Source organism: Leopardus geoffroyi, chromosome D1, assembly GCF_018350155.1.
Source record: "Leopardus geoffroyi isolate Oge1 chromosome D1, O.geoffroyi_Oge1_pat1.0, whole genome shotgun sequence".
Classification (NCBI taxonomy): domain Eukaryota; kingdom Metazoa; phylum Chordata; class Mammalia; order Carnivora; family Felidae; genus Leopardus; species Leopardus geoffroyi.
In genome coordinates this window covers 110,123,123-110,146,591 of record NC_059329.1, presented here as the reverse complement: position 1 = coordinate 110,146,591, position 23,469 = coordinate 110,123,123, and the positions used below count along the sequence as shown (strand labels likewise).

At 53.2% G+C, this 23,469-nt stretch overlaps 1 protein-coding gene across 1 annotated transcript; it reads right to left on the bottom strand.

Annotated features, from left to right (window-relative positions):
* Positions 1–13,733: 13,733 nt before the first annotated feature.
* Positions 13,734–22,975, bottom strand: RHOD (ras homolog family member D). Its single transcript, XM_045486007.1, has 5 exons — positions 22,793–22,975; positions 18,339–18,426; positions 17,436–17,545; positions 14,934–15,068; positions 13,734–14,386 (listed from the first exon to the last, which is right to left on the bottom strand). The coding sequence occupies exons 1-5, from the start codon at positions 22,922–22,924 to the stop codon at positions 14,219–14,221; spliced, it is 633 nt and encodes a 210-aa protein (XP_045341963.1). The 5' UTR covers positions 22,925–22,975; the 3' UTR covers positions 13,734–14,218.
* Between the last annotated feature and the right edge of the window lie 494 nt (positions 22,976–23,469).

Genomic DNA, 23,469 nt, shown 5'->3' with positions numbered 1-23,469 from the left:
AGCCATTTTGCCAGGGAGACACCAGTCACGGTACCGCACGGGTTCCTGCTCTGACAGGGTCTTTAGAGGCTCTCAGCCAAGAGATTATGGGGCCCTACCCCAGCATAAATAATAGGATGTCCAAGTAACACAAGATTTCTCCTGATGACTAACTACTTGGATTAATGTTTTAAATAATCTTTTTTTATTTTAGAAGTTTTAGATTTATAGAAGTATCAGATAAGAGTTTCTATGTACCCCTTCACCCAGTTTCCCCTATTACCAGTGTCTTATATTAACCTGGTACATGTATTATAAGTAATGAACATAGATATAGATATAGATCGTATTTAAAATTTTTTTTAAGTTTATTTATTTATTTTGAGAGAGAGAGAGAGAGAGCACGAGCAGGGGAGGGGCAGAGAGAGAAAGAGAGAGAGACAATCCCAAGCAGGCTCTGCACTGTCAGCGCGGAGCCCAATGTGGGGCTCAAACTTAGACCACGACCTGAGCCGAAATCAAGAGTCGGACGCTCAACTGAGCCACCCAGATGTCCCTAAAAATTTTTTTTTATTGTTTATCTATTTATTTATTTTTGAGGGAGAGAAAGAGAGAGCAAGCAGGGGAGGGGCAGAGAGAGAAGGGGACAGACAGAATCCCAAAGGAGGCTCAACGCAGAGCCTGACGCGGGGTTCACACACACGAACCGCAAGGTCATGACCTGAGCCGGAGTCGTATGCTTAACTGACTGAGTCACCCAGGCACCCCCACCCCCTCAAATTTTTAAGTAGGTTCCATGCCCAGCATGGGGCTTGAACTCACATCCTCAAGATAGTCACATGCTCTACCAACTGAGCCAAGGAAACACCCTTAGTAATGAACCAATATTGATACATTATTAACTAAGGTCCGTACCTCATACAGATTTCCTAATTCCTTTTCTGTCCCAGGGTCCCTTCCAGGACACAACACTACATTTGGTGGTCATGTCTCCATAGGATCCTCTGGGCTGTGACAGTTTCTTAGATTTTGCTTGTTTTTGACGTCCTTGACAGTTTTGAGGAGGACCTGCCGGGTAGTTTGTAGAATGTCCTTCAGCTGGGGTTTGTCTAATATTTGTCTAATTAAATAGGGCTGGAGCGCCTGGTTGGTCAGTCAGTGGAGCACGCGACTCGATCTCAGGGCTGTGGGCTCCAGCCCCATATTAGGTGTAGAGATTACTTAAAAATCGAATCTTGGGGGCGCCTGGGTGGCTCAGTCTGTTAAGCGTTCGACTTTGGCTCAGGTCATGATCTCGCTGATCTCTGGGTTCACGAGTTCAAGCCCCAGATCAGGCTCTCTGTTGTCAGCACGGAGCCCGCTTTGGATCCTCTGTCCCCCTCTCTCTCTGCCCCTCCCCTGCTTGCTCTCCCTCTCTCAAGTAAACATTTAAATAAAATAAAAAATAAATAGGGGCTATGGGTTTTTGGATCACAGAGGTGAAGTGCTTTGATCAACTTCTAATATAAAAATCAATTATTGGGCACCTGGGTGGCTCAGCTGGTTAAGCATCCGACTTTGGCTCAGGTCATGATCTCGCAGTCTGTGCGCTCGGGCCCCACGTCGGGCTCTGTGCTGACAACTCAGAGCCTGGAGCCTGCTTCTGATTCTGTCTGCCTCTCTCTCTCTCTCTGCCCCTCCTCGGCTCGCCCCTGTCTTTCTCCGTCCCCAAAATAAAAATTTGTCTAATCAAATTATTTCCAAAATCGTCCACTTTTTTTCTCCCTCCCCTTCATCCCTACCTTTTTAAAAGTTTATTTATTTTGAGAGAGAGAGAGAGCAGGGGAAGGGCAGAGAGAGAGGGAAAGAGAGAGAACCCCAAGCAGGCTCTGAGCTGTCAGTGCAGAGCCCAATAAGCGACTCGAACCCACAAACCTTGAGATCATGACCTGAGCTGAAGTCAAGACGCTTAACCAACTGAGCCACCCAGCACCCCCCGCATCGCCACCTTCTTTCCTGCCTTCATCTTCTCTTTGTCTTCTGTGGTGCACCTGATTTGCCTGCCCCAAGCACTTCCTCCATCTGTCTGTTGGGTGGAGCACCGGACCTGGCCGTTAGAGCTAAGGAGTTCAGGGGCAGGGCGCTCATTGAGACAGGAGAGGACCTGGAAGGCCTCTAGGGGCAGGAGAGGGGCCAGCGAGGTGTAGCGGTTGAGATCTTGGATTTCCTGGGTTCAAATCTCGGAGAGTCTCGTACTTTCTGCATCTATGTTAAGAGCACTCACCTTGTCACGGTTGTTAGGACCATTAGGTGAGCTGGTAGAGAACAGACCCACCGAAGGGGATGCTTGAGGTGAGTCCGTGACGGGAGGGGTAGGGGGCGAGGAGTGACACTCCCCCCATGCCCTCCCCCGCGCCCAAAGGCCCTTCAGCAGCTGCTGCAAGGTCTGCAGCCGAAGCGCCCGCTGGGCTGGCTCTCTGGCTGCAAGGACGTCACTAATGACAGAGCGGCCTCCCTAGAACACCCACTAGGCTCCCATCTGCTGGGCGCTCGCTAGGTGCTATGTGAAGTCCTCCCATACACGACCTCCTACAACTGTCAAGCCTGCCACCCAGGGAGGTGCTACCCCTGTTTTACAGAAGAGGAAGCTGAATCCCCACCCACATGTTAACTGATCTTGATCTGATAATATATCAATGCATCTGAAACCAGAAGTGTCATGGACAAAGCCAGAGTTTTTCCCTCTCTAAAAGCTTTCTTCTCTAGTTTACTGGACTCCCTTCAACAATTCTGAGTAAGAGCCACACTAGCACTTACATAGAGAGTTTCAGTTGGAGAACCGCCAGCCACTCCAGTCAGGATTTAGGGGCAGGAAGACCTGAGCCCGCCTCCAGCCAGCACAGGGGACCAAGTCCCGTCAACTTTTTCCTTATCTGAACACCAGGGTGTGTGTGGAGGAGGTGGGGGGCCCCCGGGGCAGTTAACACTCACTACTGATCATCAGCGCTACTATTAAATATCACTCTGTTTCTTTCATTTGGTGCCAAAATCTAGGTGTGAACCCGCGTTTGTTTTTGAAGAAGCTTTCTTATTTTCATTTCTTATGCAATCAGTTTTCTTACTTGTAAAACTAGAAACAGTGCAAATACATGTACAACAGCCAATAGGTATTTAAAACAAAAAACCTTGTTGTTACAATATTTACTAGAGAAATAACATGCAGGCGCTAAAAATGATATTCACCTAACTGTGCCATGCTATCCTGGATTGGATCTTGGAACAGAAAAGAGACATCAGTGGGGTGCCGGGGTGACCCAGGTTGAGCGTCTGGCTTGGGCTCAGGTCATGATCTCGCGGTTCATGAGTTCGAGCCCCGCATCGGACTCTCTGCTGTCAACGCAGAGCCTGCTTCGGATCCTCTCTCTCCCTCTTTCTTTGCCCCTCCCCCACTTGGCTCTCTCTCCCTCTCTCAAAAATAAATAAACATTAAAAAGTTTTTATGGGGGGCGCCTGGGTGGCTCAGTCGGTTAAGCGTCCGACTTCAGCTCAGGTCATGATATAGCGGTTTGTGGGTTCGAGCCCCGCGTCGGGCTCTGTGCTGACAGCTCAGAGCCTGGAGCCTGTTTCGGATTCTGTGTCTCCCTCTCTCTCTGACCCTCTCCCGTTGATGATCTGTCTCTCTCTGTCTCAAAAATAAATAAATGTTAAAAAAATTAAAAAAAAAAGTTTTTATGGGAATGAAAGCTGGTGCAGCCACTCTGGAAAACAGTATGGAGGTTCCTCAAAAAATTAAAAATAGAACTACCCTACCACCCAGAAATTGCACTACAAGGGATACAGGTGTGCTGTTTCAAAGGGACACATGCACCCCAATGTCTATAGCAGCACTGACAATAGGCAAAGTGGAAAGACCCCAAATGTCCATCGATGGATGAATCGATAAAGATGTGGTGTATACATACAATGGAGTATTTACTCAGCAATCAGAAAGAATGAAATCTTGCCATTTGCAACTACATGGATGGAACTGGAGGGTATTATGCTAAGTGAAATTAGTCAGAAAAAGACAAATATCATATGACTTCACTCATATGAGGACTTTAAGACACAGAACAGATGAACACAAGGGAAGGGAAGCAAAAATAATATAAAAACAGGGAGAGGGACAAAACAGAAGAGACCCTTAAATATGGAGAACAGAGGGTTACTGGAGGGGTTGTGGGAGGAGGGGGATGGGCTAAATGGGGGAGGGGCATTAAGGAATCTACTCCTGAAATCATTGTTGCACTGTATGCTAACTAATTTGGATGTAAATTTAAAAAATCAAATAAGTAAGTAAATAAATAAATAAAATGAAGACAGGAAAAAAATAATAAAATTTTAGAAAGAAAGAAAGAAAAGAGTAGTGAAAAACTGATAAAACCCAAATAAGGTCCAGAGTTTAATAGTGTTAGTGTTAATTTCTTCATTTTGATAAAAGAGTGTTAACATTAGGGGAAGCCAGGTGAAGGGTTTGTGGGGACTTGATGTACTATTTTTGTAATTCTTTAAAAAATTTTTTTAAAAATGTTTGTTTATTTTTGGGAGAGGGAGACAGACCGCAAATGGGAGGGGCAGAGAGAGAGAGGGAGACACAGAATCCGAAGCAGGCTCCAGGCTCTGAGCTGTCAGCACAGAGCCCGACGTGGGGCTTGAACCCATGAACCATGAGATTATGACCTGAGTTGAAGTCGGACGCTCAACTAACTGAGCCACCCAGGCACCCCCTATTTTTGTAATTCTTGTTCAAATCTAAGATTATTCTGAAATAAAAATTATAACGATATTCATGAGGTGTTTGGAATATAGGAATGTTTAGGCTGAAATTTTGAAAGAAAAAAGCAGAATTCAAAATTGTATGACAGTGTGAGCACAACTATGTAAAAGTTTTTTCAGAGAAAAAAAGGAAAAAATATGCAAATTATCAAGAGTTGTTTGGGTTGGCCATGAAACAGAGTAATTTGAAGGTTATTTTTTATTGTTTTCCAATTTTCCCTTAATATGGGATCTCAAGCACTCAGAGATCTTCAGAGGCCCTGGACCTCAGAAGGGGCTGGTTAATTTCTGCAGAAAGGGCCTTATGGAAAGGCTGTCTGATCAGTGTGAAGGCAGGGGAGCAGATCCCCACAGGCCAGGTTACGGCCACTGAATGCTGTCCGTGGCCGGGCCACGCCCACCCACTTGCTGGACAATGCAGGGATCCAGCTCAGGTTTAAATCCTAGACCAATTACTTGCTAGCTTATGACTTTGGGCAAGTTTCCTAACCTCTCTGCCCCTCAGTTTCCTCATCCGTAAAGTAGAGCTGCTGACAACTGTACCAACGTTTTATGGTGGTTATAAGGATTGAATGAGTGTATATATATATATATATATATATATATATATATATATGTAAATATACATACATACATATATATATGGTAAGTATATATATAGCAGGCATATATATATTTTTTACTGACTAATATCACTTAACATAATACCCTCTAGTTCCACCCATATAGTTGCATATGGCAAGATTTCCTTTTTGATTGCTGAATAATATCCCATTGTATCTATATACCACATCTTCTTTATCCATTCATCCATCGATGGACATTTGGGCTCTTTCCATACTTTGGCTATTGTCGATAGTGCTGCTATAAACATTGTGGTGCATGTGTCCCTTTGAAACACCTGTATCCCTCGGATAAATGCTTAGTAGTGCAATTGCTGGGTCATAGGGTAGTTCTATTTTTAATTTTTTGAGGAACCTTAATACTGTTTTCCAGAGTGGCTGCACCAGCTTGCATTCCCACCATCAATGCAAAAGAGATCCTCTTTCTCCACATCCTCGCCAACATCCGTTGTTGCCTGAGTCGTTAATGTTAGCCATTCTGATAGGTGTCAGGTGGTATCTCATTGTGGTTTTGATTTGTCTTTCCCTGATGATGAGTGATGTTGAGCATTTTTTCATATGTCGGTTGGCCATCTGGATGTCTTCTTTGGAGAAGTGTCTATTCATGTCTTTTGCCTATTTCTTCACCAGATTGTTTTTTGGGTGTTGAGTTTGATAAGTTCTTTATAGATTTTGAATAGTAACCCTTTATCTGATATGTCATTTGCAAATATCTTCTCCCATTCCATAGGTTGCCTTTTAGTTTTGCTGATTGTTTCCTTCGCTGTGCAGAAGGTTTTTATTTTGATGAGGTCCCAGTAGTTCATTTTTGCTTTTGTTTCCCTTGCCTCCGGAGACGTGTGGAGTAAAAAGTTGCTGTGTCCAAGATCAGAGAGGTTTTTGCCTGCTTTCTCCTTGAGGATTTTGATGGCTTCCTGTCTTACATTTAGGTCTTTTATCCATTTTGAGTTTATTTTTGTGTCTGGTGTAAGAAAGTGGTCCAGGCTCATTCTTCTGCATGTCGCTGTCCAGTTTTCCCAGCACCACTTGCTGAAGAGACTGCCTTTATTCCATTGGACATTCTTTCCTGCTTTGTCAAAGATTAGTTGGCCATACGTTTGTGGGTCCATTTCTGGGTTCTCTGTTCTGTTCCATTGATCTGAGTGTCTGTTCTTGTGTCAGTACCATACTGTCTTGATGATGACAGCTTTGTAGTATAGCTTGAAGTCCAGGATTGTGATGCCTCCTGCTTTGGTTTTCTTTTTCTTTTTTTTTTTTTCTTTTTTTTTTTTAAATTTTTTTTTCAACATTTGTTTATTTTTGGGACAGAGAGAGACAGAGCATGAACGGGGGAGGGGCAGAGAGAGAGGGAGACACAGAATCGGAAACAGGCTCCAGGCTCTGAGCCATCAGCCCAGAGCCTGACGCGGGGCTCGAACTCACGGACCGCGAGATCGTGACCTGGCTGAAGTCGGACGCTTAACCGACTGCGCCACCCAGGCGCCCCGGTTTTCTTTTTCAAGATCGCTTTGGCTATTCGGGATCTTTTCTGGTTCCATACAAATTTTAGAATTATTTGTTCTAGCTCTGTGAAGAATGCTGGTATTATTTGGTTATAAGGATTGAATGAGTCTATATATATATATATATATATATAGTAAGTATATATACATAGTAAGTATATATATAGTATAATATATATATATATATATATAGTAAGTATATATACATAGTAAGTATATATATAGTAAGTCAATATATATATATATTAAGTACATATAGTAAGTATATATATATATAGTAAATATATATATAGTAAGTATATATATAGTAGGCCTATGTTTGTTAAGGAAAAAAGTATTGCCTGTGTCACCAGAATGAATGCAAATATTCCTCTTTGTCTCTTCGTCCAGATTCCAAGTCTCAAGTGTGAGGGACAGGTTAAGGATGCCAGGTTAAGGATGAATGAGGATCCAGTGGGGGGTCCAGCTTCCATAGAGAAGGGGTGCTGCCTCCCAGTCAGGCTGCACAGACAATTGAGAAACCAGGGAGGGGAACAGGTTCCAGGCTGGGAGGTGCTCAGTAAAGAATTGTGGAGTGAATGACTGGATAGGCAAGCTGAACAAACACAGGCAACAACTAGGAGACTGAAAAGCTGGTTAGGGAGGAGGAGGAGAGGTGGGGACACAGAGCCGGGAAAGAGAAGCGCTTCATGATGTGTCCGGCTTGTCACCTCTAGGGTGATGGGGCGTTCAGACCCCTTCCTCCACGCTGTGCTCAGGGTGGACCTCGGCCAGGGGTGGGGGCAGAGATATAGGAGAGGCAAGGGAAAGTTGCACACGATGAGTCCAGGCACGCGACTGGTAAAGCACTCTTTTTAATTTGGGGGAAGCGTTGGAGTGGGGAAGTTAAAAACAGTTGGGGAGCCCCGGGTTTCTGAAGTTGGGAGACAGGCCAGAGGGAAGACCTCAAGGACCTCACCTGTGCTGTGGAAGCAGCCCCTTGTCACAGGATTCAGCGCCTTCAGCTGGTGGGGACATTGGGGGAAGATGTACTCAACTCCGCTGACCTTTCCCAGCACACTCCCGCCCCCATCACAGGATCTGAGTCTCTGCTTGCGGTCTAGGTCTAGTTCTCCGTTAGAAAGGACTCCAGGGTCCTCCAGATCCTTTCCTTCCCTCCTGCCAGCTCCCCAGGTTAGTTCTGGCCACGTGGGGCGGGGCGTGCCCCCCAGGGGCCGGCCCACAGTGTCTTACTTTCTGGGAGCACTCCCTTGGGGTTCCTTGACATCCTTAAGTATTTTGATAATCTCCCACAACTATGTTATAAATTCTGGGGTGGGATCAAGAGAGAGGAAGTGAGGGGCCGAGACCCCACCTGCCTCCCCAGGTACAGCACAGAGGAAATTAAGCGAGCCTGGGTTACAGGGCTTCGGTGAAGAGAGGTTCTGCCAGGATGTCTCCTTTGATCTCACTCCAGCCCACGCCCTGTAATCCTGTGAGGCAGAAGCGCTGGGCTGGGATTCTAATTCCAGGTTCTGACACCAGAACCCCAGCAACTCTGGGCAGCATGATTTTCGTTCTATGTCTGCCTGGACTGGCCAAAAGGTCAAGTCACTTGGCCACTCTGAGACTGTTTTTTCTTCGGTCAACTGTTGGGATGGTCATGGCTAGTGGGTGGCAGCAGGCGGGAGCGGTGTGGTGCCCCACGGGGCCCCAGGCAGGGGCGATGGGACCAGGTCTCCACGCCCGGTACGCCTGCCTGCCAGCCTGCCCTGTCCTGGGGAAAGGCTCCTTCCTCTCCGTGGGCCCTGCTGCCCTCTGCTGGTTGAGGTCCAGCCACCTGGCCAGTGCCCAGGGGAGGTCAGGAGCCAGGGCTGGGAGTCCCATCGAGTGTCCAAGAGCCCAGCTCCACCACTCACTGCTTCTGGCCCCACTCTTTAGCTTTCTGAACCGGTTTCGTCCTCTATAAAGTAAGGGCATTGTGAGGACCGAATGAGGGGGGATGTGCAGAATGTTACCTGCAGTGCCTGGCCAGACAGGACTCTGGGATGCTCTTCTGGCGGGCAGACAGGGGCACGGGTCCTACAACAACCCTGTTCCAGATTTGTGGGTGTGACGTGTGAGCTCTGCATGTGTGTCTTTCCTTCAGCAACAACCCCCGACCCCCACCCCGCTCCTGTGTATCTCAATGGCAGGAGCGGGCTGGGAGTGACTGTCAGACGCTCCCTCCCCCGCCGGTTGTGTCCACATTGGAGGTCCCATGGAGGATGGAGATTGGAGGCTTAGAAGGTAAGGACCACGTCCTGCTCACTTGCATACCCCCGCTGCTTGGCGTTCAATGTCTAGAACAGGAACCGCACGTGCTAGGCAACCAATACATACGTATTTCCTAATCAAACGCATCGAGTGTCTGCCCTGAGATTAGCACTGGTCCAGTCTTCGTGTTTCTGCAGATGTGAGCTCTGGAGGAAATTCCAGCCCATCCTCCTGCCTCCCCTTGGAGGGTCGGGCCAAATCCAACCTGTTTAAACAGAAGCATTTAGCTGGAGATCCAGCCTTTAGAATGCAGGGTGAGCCGTCAGCTATCTGGCTCTCTTTTGGATCTCTCTGTCCCTCAGCCTGCTTTCGGGCTTGGTTGGTTCCCAGCCAGCGGCTTCGGGGTGACTTCCTGGGGTCCGTGAGTTTTCATCCTCCAGGGGAAGGGCTCCCGGGGGCAGAAGGAGGCCCGAGAAGACAAAGAGGTTGACCTGAAGTGGGGTGATCTGGCAGCCACCCTCCCCTCCCTGCACCCGGATGTGGTGCTGTCCAGGCAGAGGGAAGCTTCGTGACTCACAGAGTGTGCCCCACCCTCCCCACCCCCAGGATGCTAGGGAGCGGCCTGTCCTGGAGGAGGTGACTTGGGGTCCCCACCCCCGCCCCCCCCCCTTGCCTTCCCAGCAGGCAACCCCAAGACCGGTGGAGGCGGCGTGGAGAAATGAAGACTCTATGGTTTGTGGCTCTTGGCCCCAGCTGTCCTCTGGGCTGTGCCTTCCCCTGGCTCCCACCAGTCTGGCCGCCGCCCTGCCAGGCGGGCTTGTGAGGAGCTGGAAGGGGGGCTTGGCGGGTGAGGAGGAGGAGAACAACAGCCCATAATAACAACCTGGCTCCTGGGCCGGGCGTCTCCAAGTGCTGCCACTTGCTGTGCCCTCCTGTGACACCTGGGATGGCTGCGTGGGGTGGCCTGGTGGGATCCGCCTGCCTCTCCCCCTGCCGGGGGAAGGGGCTCGCCTTCTCCAAGCTTCTCACGCAGGGGAGAGGACGGCATTCTTCCCTCACAGTGTCCCCACCCTTCCCACAGTCCACCACGCCGCCACCACGGCCTCCGGCCCAGGAGTCACCCGGCCTTGACCTGTGCAGGCTTGTTTCTTCTGTAGTGTCTGGACGTCTGTGGCTGCCCAACTGGTCTCCTGCTCCCGCCTCTGCCTCCCAGCCGTCCTGCCCCGTCCATCACCAGACTCTCATCTTCAGGCTGTTCCCACAGCAGGGAAGCAAAGCCCAATTCCTTAGCCAAGGGGCCTGTGCAAAGACAGTGGACCCTTTGGGGCGTGTGCAGTGAGCAGGGGGTGAACAAGTCGGCAGGTCCACAGGCTTCCTGGGAAAGGTGGTGTCGGAGCTAGACTCTGAAGGATTTGGGGACGGAGGGGGAATTTGAATAGGCAGTGATCAGGAGGAAGGGCACACCGAGGCGGGCCAACAGCCTGAGCAACCGTACTGGTCTGTGGTGCTCCCTGGTGCGGTCCCCCACACGTGGCTGGAATGTCAGGTGTCTGGACAAGGAGTAGGGGAGTTGGCTTGCAGCCAGATGCAGGAGACCCCAGGTCCCTGTCTGGGGAAGCAGGACGGCCTTCTCTGGGCAGAGGGGCTCGGGTGACGTGACTGGATCCGTGCTTCGGAAAATGGCTGTGCTGGTGGTGGGGAGGAGGATGAAGGAGGCAGGGAGATTTATGCGGCCATCCAGGCAGGACGGGGTGTGAGCCTGAAGTGGAGCACTGATCCTTTCATCCAGCCCATGTTTCTTTGTGCTTCCTATAGGCTGGGCACTGCTTGGGACACAGGGGGTTCCAATAAACCCAGTCTGGGCTCTTGGGGAGCCCGCAATCCAGCAGGGGAGACAGACAGGACCAGGGCACATGGCGAAGAGAGTAAAGAAAGTGAAGGAGAGCAGCCAAGGGCGGGGCGAGGCAGAGAAAGCTAATGTGTGTCCCCGACTCAACTGCTCCCCTGCAGGGACCCCGTCAAACCAGGCACAGTCCGCTTCCCCTGCTGTGTGGTGGCTCCAGAAGCCCCTTCCCGGGGCACCACTGCGCCCTCCACCTCCCTGACCACCCCGCCACCCCCCCACCCCCGGCCTCCCCTCTGCTCAGAGAGCAGCTCTTCTCTGCCCTTAACCTTGCAGCATGTGTTCTGGGTGCGACGCAGTGACCGCTGGAGTTAAGCTTCACGCCTACCTCCCGCCATGTGACCTTCTTCCTCAGGAAACCCGTCCGGTAAGGCCTTCCACTGATTGGATGAGGCCCACACAATACGCAAGGTCATCTCTCTACCCAAAGCCTACTGACTTAAATGTTAATTACATGCAAACAATATTTTCAGGGGCAGCATCCAGGCTGGTGTTCGTCCAAACGACCAGGCACCGTTACCTAGTCAAGGTGACACGTAAAGTAACCTTCGAGCCTGTTTCTTTCTCTATCTAATCATCTCATCCCTGGTAGAACACTGACTGCCAAGAGATAAGAGGCAAGGAAGCGGGACCTATTCTTCCCGTTTACCAGGTGAGAAGACTGAGCCCGTCCCAGGACCAAGCACATCACTCCTTCCACCTCCGTGTTAATCCTCTCAGCCCCACATCCTTTCACTCGGCTTGCCTTGCAAAACTTCACACGGCATCTCAAGCCCTCAGGTCACCATGATGGGACACGTGTTCCCCCCTATGCTTACCTGTGGTCCTCTTTCCGGGGAAGGGCTTTCTCTCCAGGTAACTTCCCAACCACCTCTTCAGGCTGGGGTTGGGACCCCTCCTGTGCTTATGCCAGGGCACTATAAACACACCTGGCTTTGAGGGCACAAACCGCGGTTCCCGTGTATGATCCCCAGCTCTTGTCACAGTGTGGGGCACACCAGAGAGCTCGGGAGACACCAGGCTGTTGAAGGAACAGATGACAGTCCCTGGTTGTCTCAGGGAAGGAGCCTACGCCCCCTCCCCCATCTCCTAACTTCTTGTTCGACATCTTGCCCTCAACTATACGACATATTGTCCAGCCCAGCCGTACTCCGTGCAATTCACTCCATGCTTCCCGCATCTTCCTTTATGTCCGGTAGCGGACAAGCATTTTGTCACTTCGTTCCCATAGCAACCCTGTAGGATGGGTATGATTGTTCCCATTTGCTAGATGGGGTATTGAGGCTCAAAGAGTGTTGACTCTCATCAAATCACATAGCTGTGGAAAATGAGAGCACTGACATTCGAAGCCAGATCCGCCACTGACTCCAGGGATGGAACACTCATCAATGCCAAAAGGCCAAGCAACATCCTCAGCTAGGAGCTGGGGGACAAAAAGATGAAGCCAATAGGATCCTTACTTCAAGGAAGTCAAGGTCTAGTGCAAGAAGACAGAGGCACGAGAAGTCAGTGTGAAAAGCATCATGGCGACATAAATATCAGCACCCCAGGAACACGTGTTTTGGGAAATTACAGAAGAGAGCGGTCTGAGCTGGGATTGGGGAGGGCAGGAAGCGGAGAATAGGGAAGAACATTCTGGGCATGGGGTATGCTTGGCGGGGAGGAAAAATCAAGCTAAAATCTAGGCCAGGAAAAGCTATTTCCCATTCCTAGCAGTTTCTAGTAAAACCCTGAAGCAGAGCCTGTAATCCACGTGGGGTTTTTAGAGCGGGCCCCTAACACCATTTCACCTGCCTCCGTTCAGTTCTGTAACCCAAGCTGTGAGCCCTCACCAGGCAGAAGTGGTCCCTCCCTCGAGCTTTTTCTAAAGAAACCGAAGGCGTGTGTGTTGGTGGCTGGTTCTACGTGCTGGGACCTCATCCGATCAGTTGAAGGCCTTAAGAAAAATGACCGATTTGCCGAGGAAGAAGGAATTCTGCCTCAAGTCAGCAACACAGAAAGCCTGCCTGAGTATCCAGCCTGCCGCCCTGCAGAATTCAGCCTCAAGACTGCAACATCAACTTACCTGAATCTCCAGCCTCCTCCTGCCGGCCCCTCTGATCATGTGAGATAATTAATATAATATCGAGTATACTACGTATATTACAGCTCTGCAGTATTACATATTTACCATAAACCAAAATAATACTCGTGAATGTTTTGTGAGCACTTACTGTGTGCCAGGCACCTGCTAAGTTCTTTGCGTGTGTCTCACGAGGCTCTTACTCATCTAAAGGCTCCATGACATCATTTGTGATTTCACAGATGAGGATATTGAGATGCAGAGGGTGGAAGTAATTTGCCCGAGGTCCCAAGGTGATAAAGCCAGGTTTGGATCCAGGAGGTTCCCCTCCAGTGCCTACAGGTGGTGAATTCTTTTTTTAAAAAAATTTTTTTTTCAACGTTTATTTATTTTTGGGACAGAGAGAGACAGAGCATGAACGGGGGAGGGGCGGAGAGAGAGGGAGACACAGAATCGGAAACAGGCTCCAGGCTCCGAGCCATCAGCCCAGAGCCTGACGCGGGGCTCGAACTCATGGACCGCGAGATCGTGACCTGGCTGAAGTCGGACGCTTAACCGACTGCGCCACCCAGGCGCCCCCAGGTGGTGAATTCTTATCTGCTACGGAACATGCGTGTAAAGCAAGAGACGTGATATAACTGACAAAAGATGTTGTTTTACTTGTTATAGTTACCACTGGATGGGCAAGGGGGAAGGGGGAAGGGGAAGGGCAAGGTGTGAGTTCTGACCCAGGTTCCTAGAAGCGCAAGGTCCTGAAGGTGCAGCCCTGGGAACAGCCGCTAGGCGACACCAGGCTGCACAGGCTGCTTCCGGATGTGCGGTCCAGGCTGGGGGCTGGGCGTCTGGTAGTCATTCTAGGCCACTCCAGGGCTAGCCCCCACAGGGCTGGTGGGCTCTGGAATCCCGTCCCTCAGGCCTCAGGGGGGTTACGCTCCAGTCCAGGGACCACAGACCCGGGGTCCGGTGCCCGGCCTTCATGGTGTCCATCTGTTTTGAGGTGCAGTTCGGTGGTCACGGCCTGGGGACTGGGTCTAGCCCAGTCAAGTGGGCAGAAAGAAGGTCAGCACCCAGCTCCTTCCTATGCTGCTGGGGTGGTGGGGGCAGGGAAGGCCTCAAGACGTCAGGTCAGCACACAAAAGCTCCGGGTAACCCTCCTCCAGAAGTTGCGACTGCGGCTGCTCAGGGCCACCTCGGCTGCTTCCTGGAAGACCGCGTGGACGTTTTCCTGGAGCAAGGCTGAGCACTCGAGGTAGGCCACTGCGCCCACGGACCTCGCCATCTCCTGGCCCTAACGGAGAGAGTGCACAGGGCTGCCGTACAGGACTTGGGGGCCTCACGTCCCGCCTCCCCGCAGCCCTCGTGGTCATCCCAGGGAGTCTCCAGGACAAAAGTGGAAGGCGAGTTTTTCTAGGACCCCTACAGCTCCTGCCCCCGATCTTGACCAAGCACTCTCGTGGCTTCATTGGGTTTCCTGCCTCAGCTCCAGGATGGGTCCCTGCCTCTCAAGGCACCAACTAATTGACTTCCCAGGTATGTAGCAGAGAGGGGCCTGCAGAAGAGCTAAGGGTTCTTCTCCAGACCTCAGGTTCCCTATCTGTGAAGTGGATGGGTAGGATTATCTGAATGTGCACACCACTGGCTCTCTCTTCCATAGGCAGAACCTTCCAGAGTGTTCTAGGTACCACTTCCAAGCCCAGGCAATTCTAAGATGACCCCTGCCCTGACCCACTCTTAAGTGTGCTGGATGTCTGGCCCTGCCGACAGGCTGGGCTACATCAGCGTACCCAGAAGTTCCCCCCGCCCCCAGAACCGGGCCCCTGGGCAGAGTTTCCTACCCTGTGGTAGGTAACAGGCTCCAGTCTATTTTTCCGCAACTTCTTCACCAGCGACTTGTCCTTGCGCAGGTCCGTTTTGCAGCCCACGACAATGAGGGGCACCTCCTTGCAGAAGTGGTTCACCTCTGGGTACCACTGCGGGGAGGGGGGCAGTGCAGGTGTGTATTAGTCATAGGGACTGTTGTTTTCTGCAGATGGGGAGGATGGGTCACTCTCCTGCTCCCCAGGCAGACTCCAGTGGTGATAATCAGTACAGCCAACATTTAGGGAGAACTACTCTGAGCTAGGCTCTAAGACTTCACATGTATGATATCATCAATCCCCAAGTCCCTGTGAAGCAAGTTCTATCATCAGTCCCATTGTACAGATGCACTAACTGAGGCTTGGAGAGGCTGTATAACTTGGCCTTGGCCACACAACTAGAAGTGGCAGGATTTGAGTCCAGGGGCTGGGGCCCAGAGCCCTGCTCCCACCTGGTCTAGAATCCTGCCACTCTGCAAGGTAAGGGCTCCCAAGTCCACCTCCCAGCTGGGTAAGATATATAAGGAAATAAGTCATCCTTTAAAAATAAAGCAGCTCACAAAATGGATGCAGCAGCTGTTTGCCTGTCGGAGGGAACACTTCTGTTCTGTGTCAGCTGCTCTTTGGAATGTGAGGCTCCGGGGCCTGGTTATTCCAGCCTGGACAACGACTGGGAAGTCTAGAATCTGGAGACGGGGGCTTTATATTTCCAGGAGTGCATGCCTGCTCAGTTTGTGTTCTGGAAAAATACTGGCATCAAACCGTCTGGCTCCTGGAGACAGATGGGGCCCAGGTGGGGTCCTGGGCTGAATCCCCATACCCCAACCCCCGCCACACAACTGCACTTGAAAACAGTCTCCAAAAATGGTCTCCACCATGACTTCACCTTGCTAAATCCAACAGTGAATCCTCAGCCTTCAACCTACCTGAGCCCTGGCACCAGCCAGGGATCTCTCCCTCCTCTACGACCTGGGTGGCGCTTTGCCCTAGGACCCTGCTCTCTTGGTTCTTCTCCTTGGGTCTCCAGGGGTCCTCCCCACCCCCACCCCATCTTGTCCAAAGCTGTTCCCCACTAGCAGTTCCCAAATGGATCTGCCCAGCCCGGCCTGGACCTCTCCTGGGAACGGCAGACTAAGACCTCCGTCTGTCTATCTGGCCCTCCACTGGGATGTCCAACAGGCCCCCATCTCCCACCTCCTCGCCCACCCCTTGTTCCTTCTCATCTCAGCGGGGGGGGATGGCAAGGCTACCTTCCACTTGCTCTGGTCAAGGCGTCTCTCCCACCTACATCCAATCTGTAAATCCTGATGGCTTTCCAAACAGGGTCTATACCCACCCATCTCTCACCACGCCCCCTGCTAGCACCCTGGTCACAGCCACCACCACCCACCATCTCTCCTAGGGCCCCGGCACCTAGAACAGTGCCTGGTGCACAGATGTGTTGCCATTTTATTTTTATTAAATTAAAAGAAATTTTTTAAAATATTTATTCATTTTTTGAGAGAGAGAGAGAAAGAGAGAGAGAGAGAGCGCACAAGTGAGCACGAGTGGGGGAGGGGCAGAGAGACAGGGAGACACAGAATCCAAGGCAGGCTCCAGGCTCCGAGCTGTCAGCACAGAGTCCGATGCGGGGCTTGAACCCACAAACCACGAGATCATGACCTGAGCCAGTCAGATGCTTAACCAACAGCGCCACCCGGGAGGCCCCATCAAGGCTGCCACTTGAATAGATGTGTATCTTGGAGCAACGGATCCATTCTGGAGATAATACCACTATGGGCTCCATCAGGTTGTTAGATGGAGTAAACAAGTGAACGTGTGGAAGTGCCCGCCCACAACGGTGCGTGGCATAAGGAAAGTTCTCAATAAATATTATCATCGTCACTGTGGTTAATGTTACTGACGCTGTCACCTGCTGTGCTCCGGAACCCTGAAGCACACAGTTCACGTGGAGGCCTGGCAGCAGTGGGGTAGGAGCAGAAAAACTCAAGGGACCACATCCCTGACACCTGGGGGCAGGGAGAAGCCTTGGGAACCCCCGACATACCTGGGGGGTGGGTAGTTGGGGAGGCTGCTAAAAGCTAGCGGTCACACAGAAGGGGGCTGAGCTGCTAGAAGCTGACCATTCATGCATCTTTGGGCAGGCCCAGGCTGGGGAGACGCAGGGGCCCCTGAGTCATCCAGTATTCTCAGGCAGGGTCACCATGGAAAGAGCCACAGCATTCTGAGTCCAGTATAGAGCAGGCAAGGAGCACTGGACTGGGGATGTGAGGCCAGACCCTGCCACCAAATCCCTATGGCACCTCTGGCAAGTTGCTGCCCTCGCTCTGGGCCTCGGTTTACCCATATATATGCTAAAGATGCTGGACTGGATGCCATCCAGGGCCTGCCACACTCTGGCAGTCTGCTGAGTCAAGGGTGGGGGCAGAGCGGAGTGGCCTGGTTATGGGGACTGTACCTCCCCAAGTCCCTGGTACCTACCCGGTTAAAGATGTTGTCAAAGCTGTGTGGGCTGGTTACATCAAAGCAGAGGAGCAGGACACTGGCGTCAGGGTAGAACAGGGGCCGCAGGCGGTCATAGTCAACTTGTCCTGCGGAGAGTGGGGGTGGTCACTCCCTCCAGATCTCCCCCAACATCAGGGAGGTCATCCCACCAGACAGGGGCGTCTGGATCAGGGCCTGGTTGTGTGCCTCAAGGTCTTAGCAGATTCAGTGCTTAGCTGGTCATTCCACGTGAACGTCTCCCTCGGGGCAGTGTTCCCCTGGCTTGCCCGTGGGATGTGCCAGCCCTGGCCTGGGTGACACCACTTGCTGAGAGAGCCCTGTTCTGGAAGGAGCGGAGGGGAGGGCGGAAGCCCAGTCTGCAGGGACTGAGCCCATCCCGCAGAAGCCTGCTTTGCCCCGGGCATGGGGCTGAGGACTAAGAAGCGGTAGGACCCTGGGGAAAGGCAACTTGGCGCATGCATGACGGTAAGGGGGCTGCTGGGCCTCCCTGGGGTTAGCGGTCAGTTCTGGCATGGATGTGACTGAACCCTCATGTAGGTGAGGTCAGGAAGCTGGAGGGCAGAGGTCAAAGTCAGGCAGTTCTTACGGAAGCTAAAGCCAAGGTGGAATGCTTAGGAGGCCAGGAACAGTTCACCCCTTGAGAGGAAAGCGCTCTGGATTCCCCCTTGTCTGCAGGATGCACTTGGCTACCCTGGGCTGGGGGAGGCAGCAGACACAGGCGCAGAAGCAAAGTAGGTTCGGGTTCCTGGGGACCCTAACCCTGGCCAACACCTGTCCCTTGGTGATTGGTTGGCCTCCCTGGTTCAGAAGGAAAGGAGTAGGGCTTGGCTTCTGGGCATGTGAGGCTCCCCTCCCGCCCTCGCAGCCCTGCATACCCACCTGCTGTGTCCCAGATTTGGAGGTTCAGGGGTTTGCCCTTCATTTGCAGATTAACGGTGACCCGTTCAAACACAGTGGGGGTGTAGCTCTGAGGAAGAAGGGGACAAGATGCAGGCTGTGAGGACAGCTTCTGAAGCAGGGTGGCCCGCACTGCCCAGGCCAGAGAGAGCCCACGAATGCCTGCAGCACAGCTCCGGTTTGGGAGTCTGACGGTGTGAGGGAGACGGTCTCCGGGAAGCAGGCCGTGGCCAGCAGGGTTGTGGCCTCGAGCTGCCGCTTCCTCCTAACTATTTGGCCCAGCAAGGCCCTGAACCTCCCCGGCCTTCTTGACGGTAAAGTGGGAATATTAAAAGCACCGAATGCAGGGTGCTGCTGTAAGGATTCAGTGAGAGGCTCTGTGCAGAGCCTGGCACAAAATAAGCACTCTACACATGCCAGCCACTGTTATTTTTATCTTTGTCCCCCTGGATGGGGGACTGTCCCATTTCTGAGTCTTCCTTCATTCTGTCCCCTCCTCCTAGAATGACATTAACCTACATTTGTTCGTTCGTTCATTCATTCATTCGTTCGTTCATACATTCATTCAGGAAACATCAGCACCTTCTCTGGCTCTGGATATTGGGGAACAAGTAATAAACAAGGCTCACTGTGTGCCCTGGGGAGCTTGCAGCTTTTGGGGGGGAGGGTCCCTGCTTTGTCTCTCAACCTCTCAGGCCCTTGCCCCATGCCACATCCCCCAGGATGCCTTTCTGGAACCCTTCCCACACCCTCTCTATTTCTGCCTTTCTTATTTGCCCTGCGGGCATCAGGAGGAAGTCACCCAGACCACATGCCCTTCCTGCCCAGGCTGAGAGCCTGACTGCATTCCCTCTCCATAAAGGCTGGGTGAATGGAAACAGGGTGGGTTTTGTGCACAGACAAAATGCAGAAATGAGAAGGGGAAGCTTTTACGGATAGGGTCTGAGCAACAGGTGAGGAGGTTTTCAAAACTCTACCACAACACAAGCCCTTGGCTGCAGTGGGAAGCTAGACCAGCTACGTCTTGGGTCCCCAAGCCTCACTCGCTTGCTCAGGGTTGGTTGGTGGGATCACAGCATAGGGAGACCCTGTCCTCCCCACTTCCAATGCCAGGTGGGGCCCCCAGCTGCCTGTGACTCAGGAGGACTTCAAGCCTGCCTGCCTGTCTGCCCGCTGGCATTCTGAGTCAGGCCCTGGCTGCCTGGAGGGGCGGCCCCTTAGTGGTGGGTCAGTGCGGTCCTCCAGGCCACGTGGGAAGGTACAGGGGGAGGATGGAGAAAGGTGAGTCCCAAACTGGGCAGATGGAGAAGTCGAGGATGACCCTGGGATAGAGGTTCAATCCGCCCTGGACCCTAGCCACCTGTCACTCTCTCTACTAGTAGGTACAGACGAGGGCTCCACCCACCTCCCCAGCACCCCCCTGCCCTGGCCCCCTCCCCTCAGGCCCTTTGTCTGGTGGGAGGCAGCGTGACTTGGTGGCTAGGAGCACTGGCTTTGGAATCAGATGTTCCCGGTTTAGGATTGGTTCTGGCCCTCACCAGCTGTGTGACTTTGGGCCCGTCCCCTCTCTGGTTAAAGAAGAGTGTCCCTTTTCAGTATCGGGGAGACCGGCTGACAGGTAAGGCCCAGCATAAATGCCCACTACTTAGAAAGCTGGTCGCCAGGGGCAATGTCCACGCCAGCTGCCATCCATCCCTCTAGGTGATGCGCCCTTCCCCCGCCTATCACCGTGGAGGGCACGGACACCTGCTTCCACTCACCCACTCACCCGTGGCAGGACCCCTCCTGATGTGACGTGGAGGGCAACCTGCCACAAAGCTCTTGGGAGACACGTGTCAGTACCCTGCAAATGCCTGTGGAGATGACAGCGTCGTGCACATTTTCTAGGGATCTACTATGCGTGGCCCTCTGTGTGTACTGTCCCTGACCCTTGCATCCTTGGGAAGTGGGCACTATTCCCATTTTCCTGATGAGGACAGAGGAGGGAAGTGAATTGCCAGCTGGCTGAGGATGGAGTCAGGTCTTTCTGGCTCCAGAGGTCAGGCTCTGTCCCCGGTCATGTGCCTTTTCCTGAGGTCACCGACTCTCTGGCCCCTGGTGCCAGGAGTGGGTAGGAAAGCCCCATTCCAGGCTTCGTGGCTGGGTTGCTCCCGGGGCTTGTAACTGTCACAACCCTCCCCCCTACTCTGCAATGTCATCCCGGAGACTTTTACACCTTCTGTTGTGTTCTTTGAACCACCAGGCAGGGTCACTCTGACCATTAAGTGCCTAATCTTATCTGTTAAGCTGTCCTCAGCCAGGATGGCAGGGTGAGGCCTGAGCTAGACTAGGGTGGAGATGACTCAGGCTTGGATCTGTCCTCATGGGGCTCACAGACAGACAGATGGGTCATTATAGGACAGGAGAACGTAGGTCAAGAAGAGAGTCAGGGGTTTCACACCCATGAGAGTCCCTGTGAGGACCAGGAGGGGCTCAGCTGGTTCTGGAAGGTAGGGCTGGTGCTCTCTGCCCCCTCCCCTCCCCACTCCCCCATGGGACCCCTGGGCTTTGGAATGGTTGCTGAGCCAAATGTCAACCAGGACTGGGCAGAGGCTGGTGCCCAGCCTGGACTTCCTCTGCCTCAGGAGCTCTCTCTACTCTGTTCCCCTGCCCCAAGGCTGGGCCACAGGCAGACAAGAGTCACTGAGGCCCCTTTAAATCCCAGCCTACTCTCTGCTCTTTGGGGGACTCCAAGTCTTCTAGCTGCTGGCTCCCGTAGCTTGGAGGGCTGCCAGGAGGAGGAGTTTAGGGGCAGGAGCAGAAGGCTGGTCTGGCAGGCAGAGCACTGGGGGCTATGAAGAGTATTCTGGTCAGGGGCGGGGAGAACTGGGCTCCTGACCTGCACTGCCACCACTGGGCTCCCTAAGGCAAGACTGTCGCTCTGGCTTCACTTTTCCCACCTGTAACATGAGGCCTTTCCAGCACTTGGACCTTGTAGTTCTCTTAAAAGGAAAGGTCTTTCTTGGGCCTGGAGACAGAGGGGTCCCTAAACAGATGAGGACAGGGCAGGTCCATCCCCCTGGTGACAAGCATGTCCTCCCTTCTCCTGGCTAGCTCCAGCCTATCCTTCAAAACACACATTCCATCAACTTCCAGACGACCATTTCCACACCGCCACCTCTCTGGAATCAGGATGAGCCTTGCCATCAGGGATGTCTCAGAGCCCAAGATACTCCTCCCAGCTGGTCTCCTGGACCCTGGCTGGCCTGGTCCCTCTGCGGGCACTCTCCCCACCATGTCGTAATTGTTGGGTTCCCATGCGCAGCATGTGGGGGCCCAGAAACTTGTCCAACCCAACTTAAAAATGCGACTGGCCAGCGGAGGTGACGTCAGCTCCATAAACCACAAAGCAAAAGTTGGCTCGATGCTGCCACAGTGGAAAGGAAGGTCTGACACTTTTACCAGGCCTGGCCTCTCCTGCCTCCCCCCATCGGACTCCCACGGCTTGAGCAAACCCAGGGGTTTGGAGGATGCTGGGACAGGCAGGAGGGAGAAGAAATGCTGGAAGCAAACCCCCGGACTCCCAGGAGAACTGGGCTGAGAGGTGGCACAGTGAGTGGGTCCAGCCCCTGTCCTGGTGCCTGTGAGTCCGCATAGACAGTCGATGGGCATGCTAGTGAAGGACTGAGGGCCCACGTGCCCAGAGCGTCCAGGATGTGCCAGGTACACAGGGGCTGTCTCAGCCTTACCTTAATTCTGCCTCGCCACCACTCTTAAGTCTCCTGCCCTATGAGATTGTGTGAGGAAACAGAGGCTCAGAGAGGCTAAGCAAGTTACTGAGGGCCACACAGTTTGTTAGAGGACAGCTGAGGTGCCAAACAAGCTGCCCGACCTGAGTCTGGTATGCTTTGGCCCTCCAAGACAGAGCCCACGACATGTCCGTTGTACAGGCAAGAGCTGGTAGGGAAGAGATGACATCTGCCAACTTTCGGTGAGTCTTTCCTGCTGCCTTGGCTCAGAGGTGAGCCCTTGACCCGTACTAACTCACCCTTCACAGTGACCCTGGAAGGTGGGCACCATCCTTATTCCTCTGATGCGGTTGAAACAGGCACAGAGAGGGTAGGGGACTAGCCCAAGGGTGCACAGCTTTAGGTGGCCAAGTCGTAATTCGAACCCAGGCAAGGGTGGCTCCAGTGTCCTCAGTCCCTCCGAGCCATGCCGCGCCACCAAGTGCTCTCTTAGGATCTGCTGGGTACCCAGCGGGCCCAAGTCCGTCCCACGACACCTCTCCCAGGTAGGTGCCACTCTTGCCACTTTGCAGATGATACCACTGAGGCCCTCGCTGCCGATGGCGGAGCGAGAAACGCCTTTGCGCCCACACTCTGCTGGGAGACCCCTTGGGAGGCCGGGGTTGGGGGCGGGGAGCGCGCGAGGCGGGGTTGGGGGCCGCCACTCACCTCGGGGAAGGCCCCCTCAGTGAAGACCATCAGCAGCGACGTCTTCCCGCAGCCGCCGTCGCCCACCAGCACCACCTTGACGGACCGTGCGCCCGGCGGCGCCTCGGCGTCCGCGGTCTGGGCGGCCTTCATCGCGGGCCGGCGGGCTTCGGCTCGCGGCGCGCGGGGCGGCCGGCGGGGCAGGAATGTGGAAGGGGCGGGGCGGCGGGAGGAAGTGCGCGCCCGCGGCCGGGGGGCGGGGCGCGGGGCCAGGTGAGAGCCCGGAGGCGTGGCGAGCGGGCGCGCCGGCCCCTCGGGACGCCCTTCTCCAGCCCCTGCTGAGGGCGGGGGGGCCTCCCCCACGCTCTGCCTCCGTCCTCGGGAGGGCACCCGGGGCTGATGCGGAGAAGACAAGGAGCTGGACAGTGGGGGGGTGGGGGCGGGGGTCAGCCCGGTGGGCCTACCAGCTTTGCAGGGACAGGAGCTGGGTCCCTGGTGCCCAGCACAGGTGGGGCACCGAACAGGAGCCAGTGACTTTGGATGAATGAATGAATGAATGAATGTGCATTTCCCCCAGGGCTCTGGAATCAGAGCACACCACAATCCTCCCTCCAGATATCGAAGGCCAGGTGGGAAGGGGGTGACCCGGCCATGCCCTAATGGGTCAGTTGCTGGTGCTGCCAGGCTGGCCTGCCCTG

Coding starts and splice junctions, on each gene's coding strand:
- RHOD (XM_045486007.1), bottom strand. CDS start 22,924: ATGAAGGCCGCCCAGACCGCGGACGCCGAGGCGCCGCCGGGCGCACGG. Junction 17,546..18,338: donor CCAAATCTGGGACACAGCAG/GTGGGTATGCAG, acceptor CACTCTCCGCAG/GACAAGTTGACTATGACCGC. Junction 15,069..17,435: donor TTGACAACATCTTTAACCGG/GTAGGTACCAGG, acceptor CCCTCCCCGCAG/TGGTACCCAGAGGTGAACCA.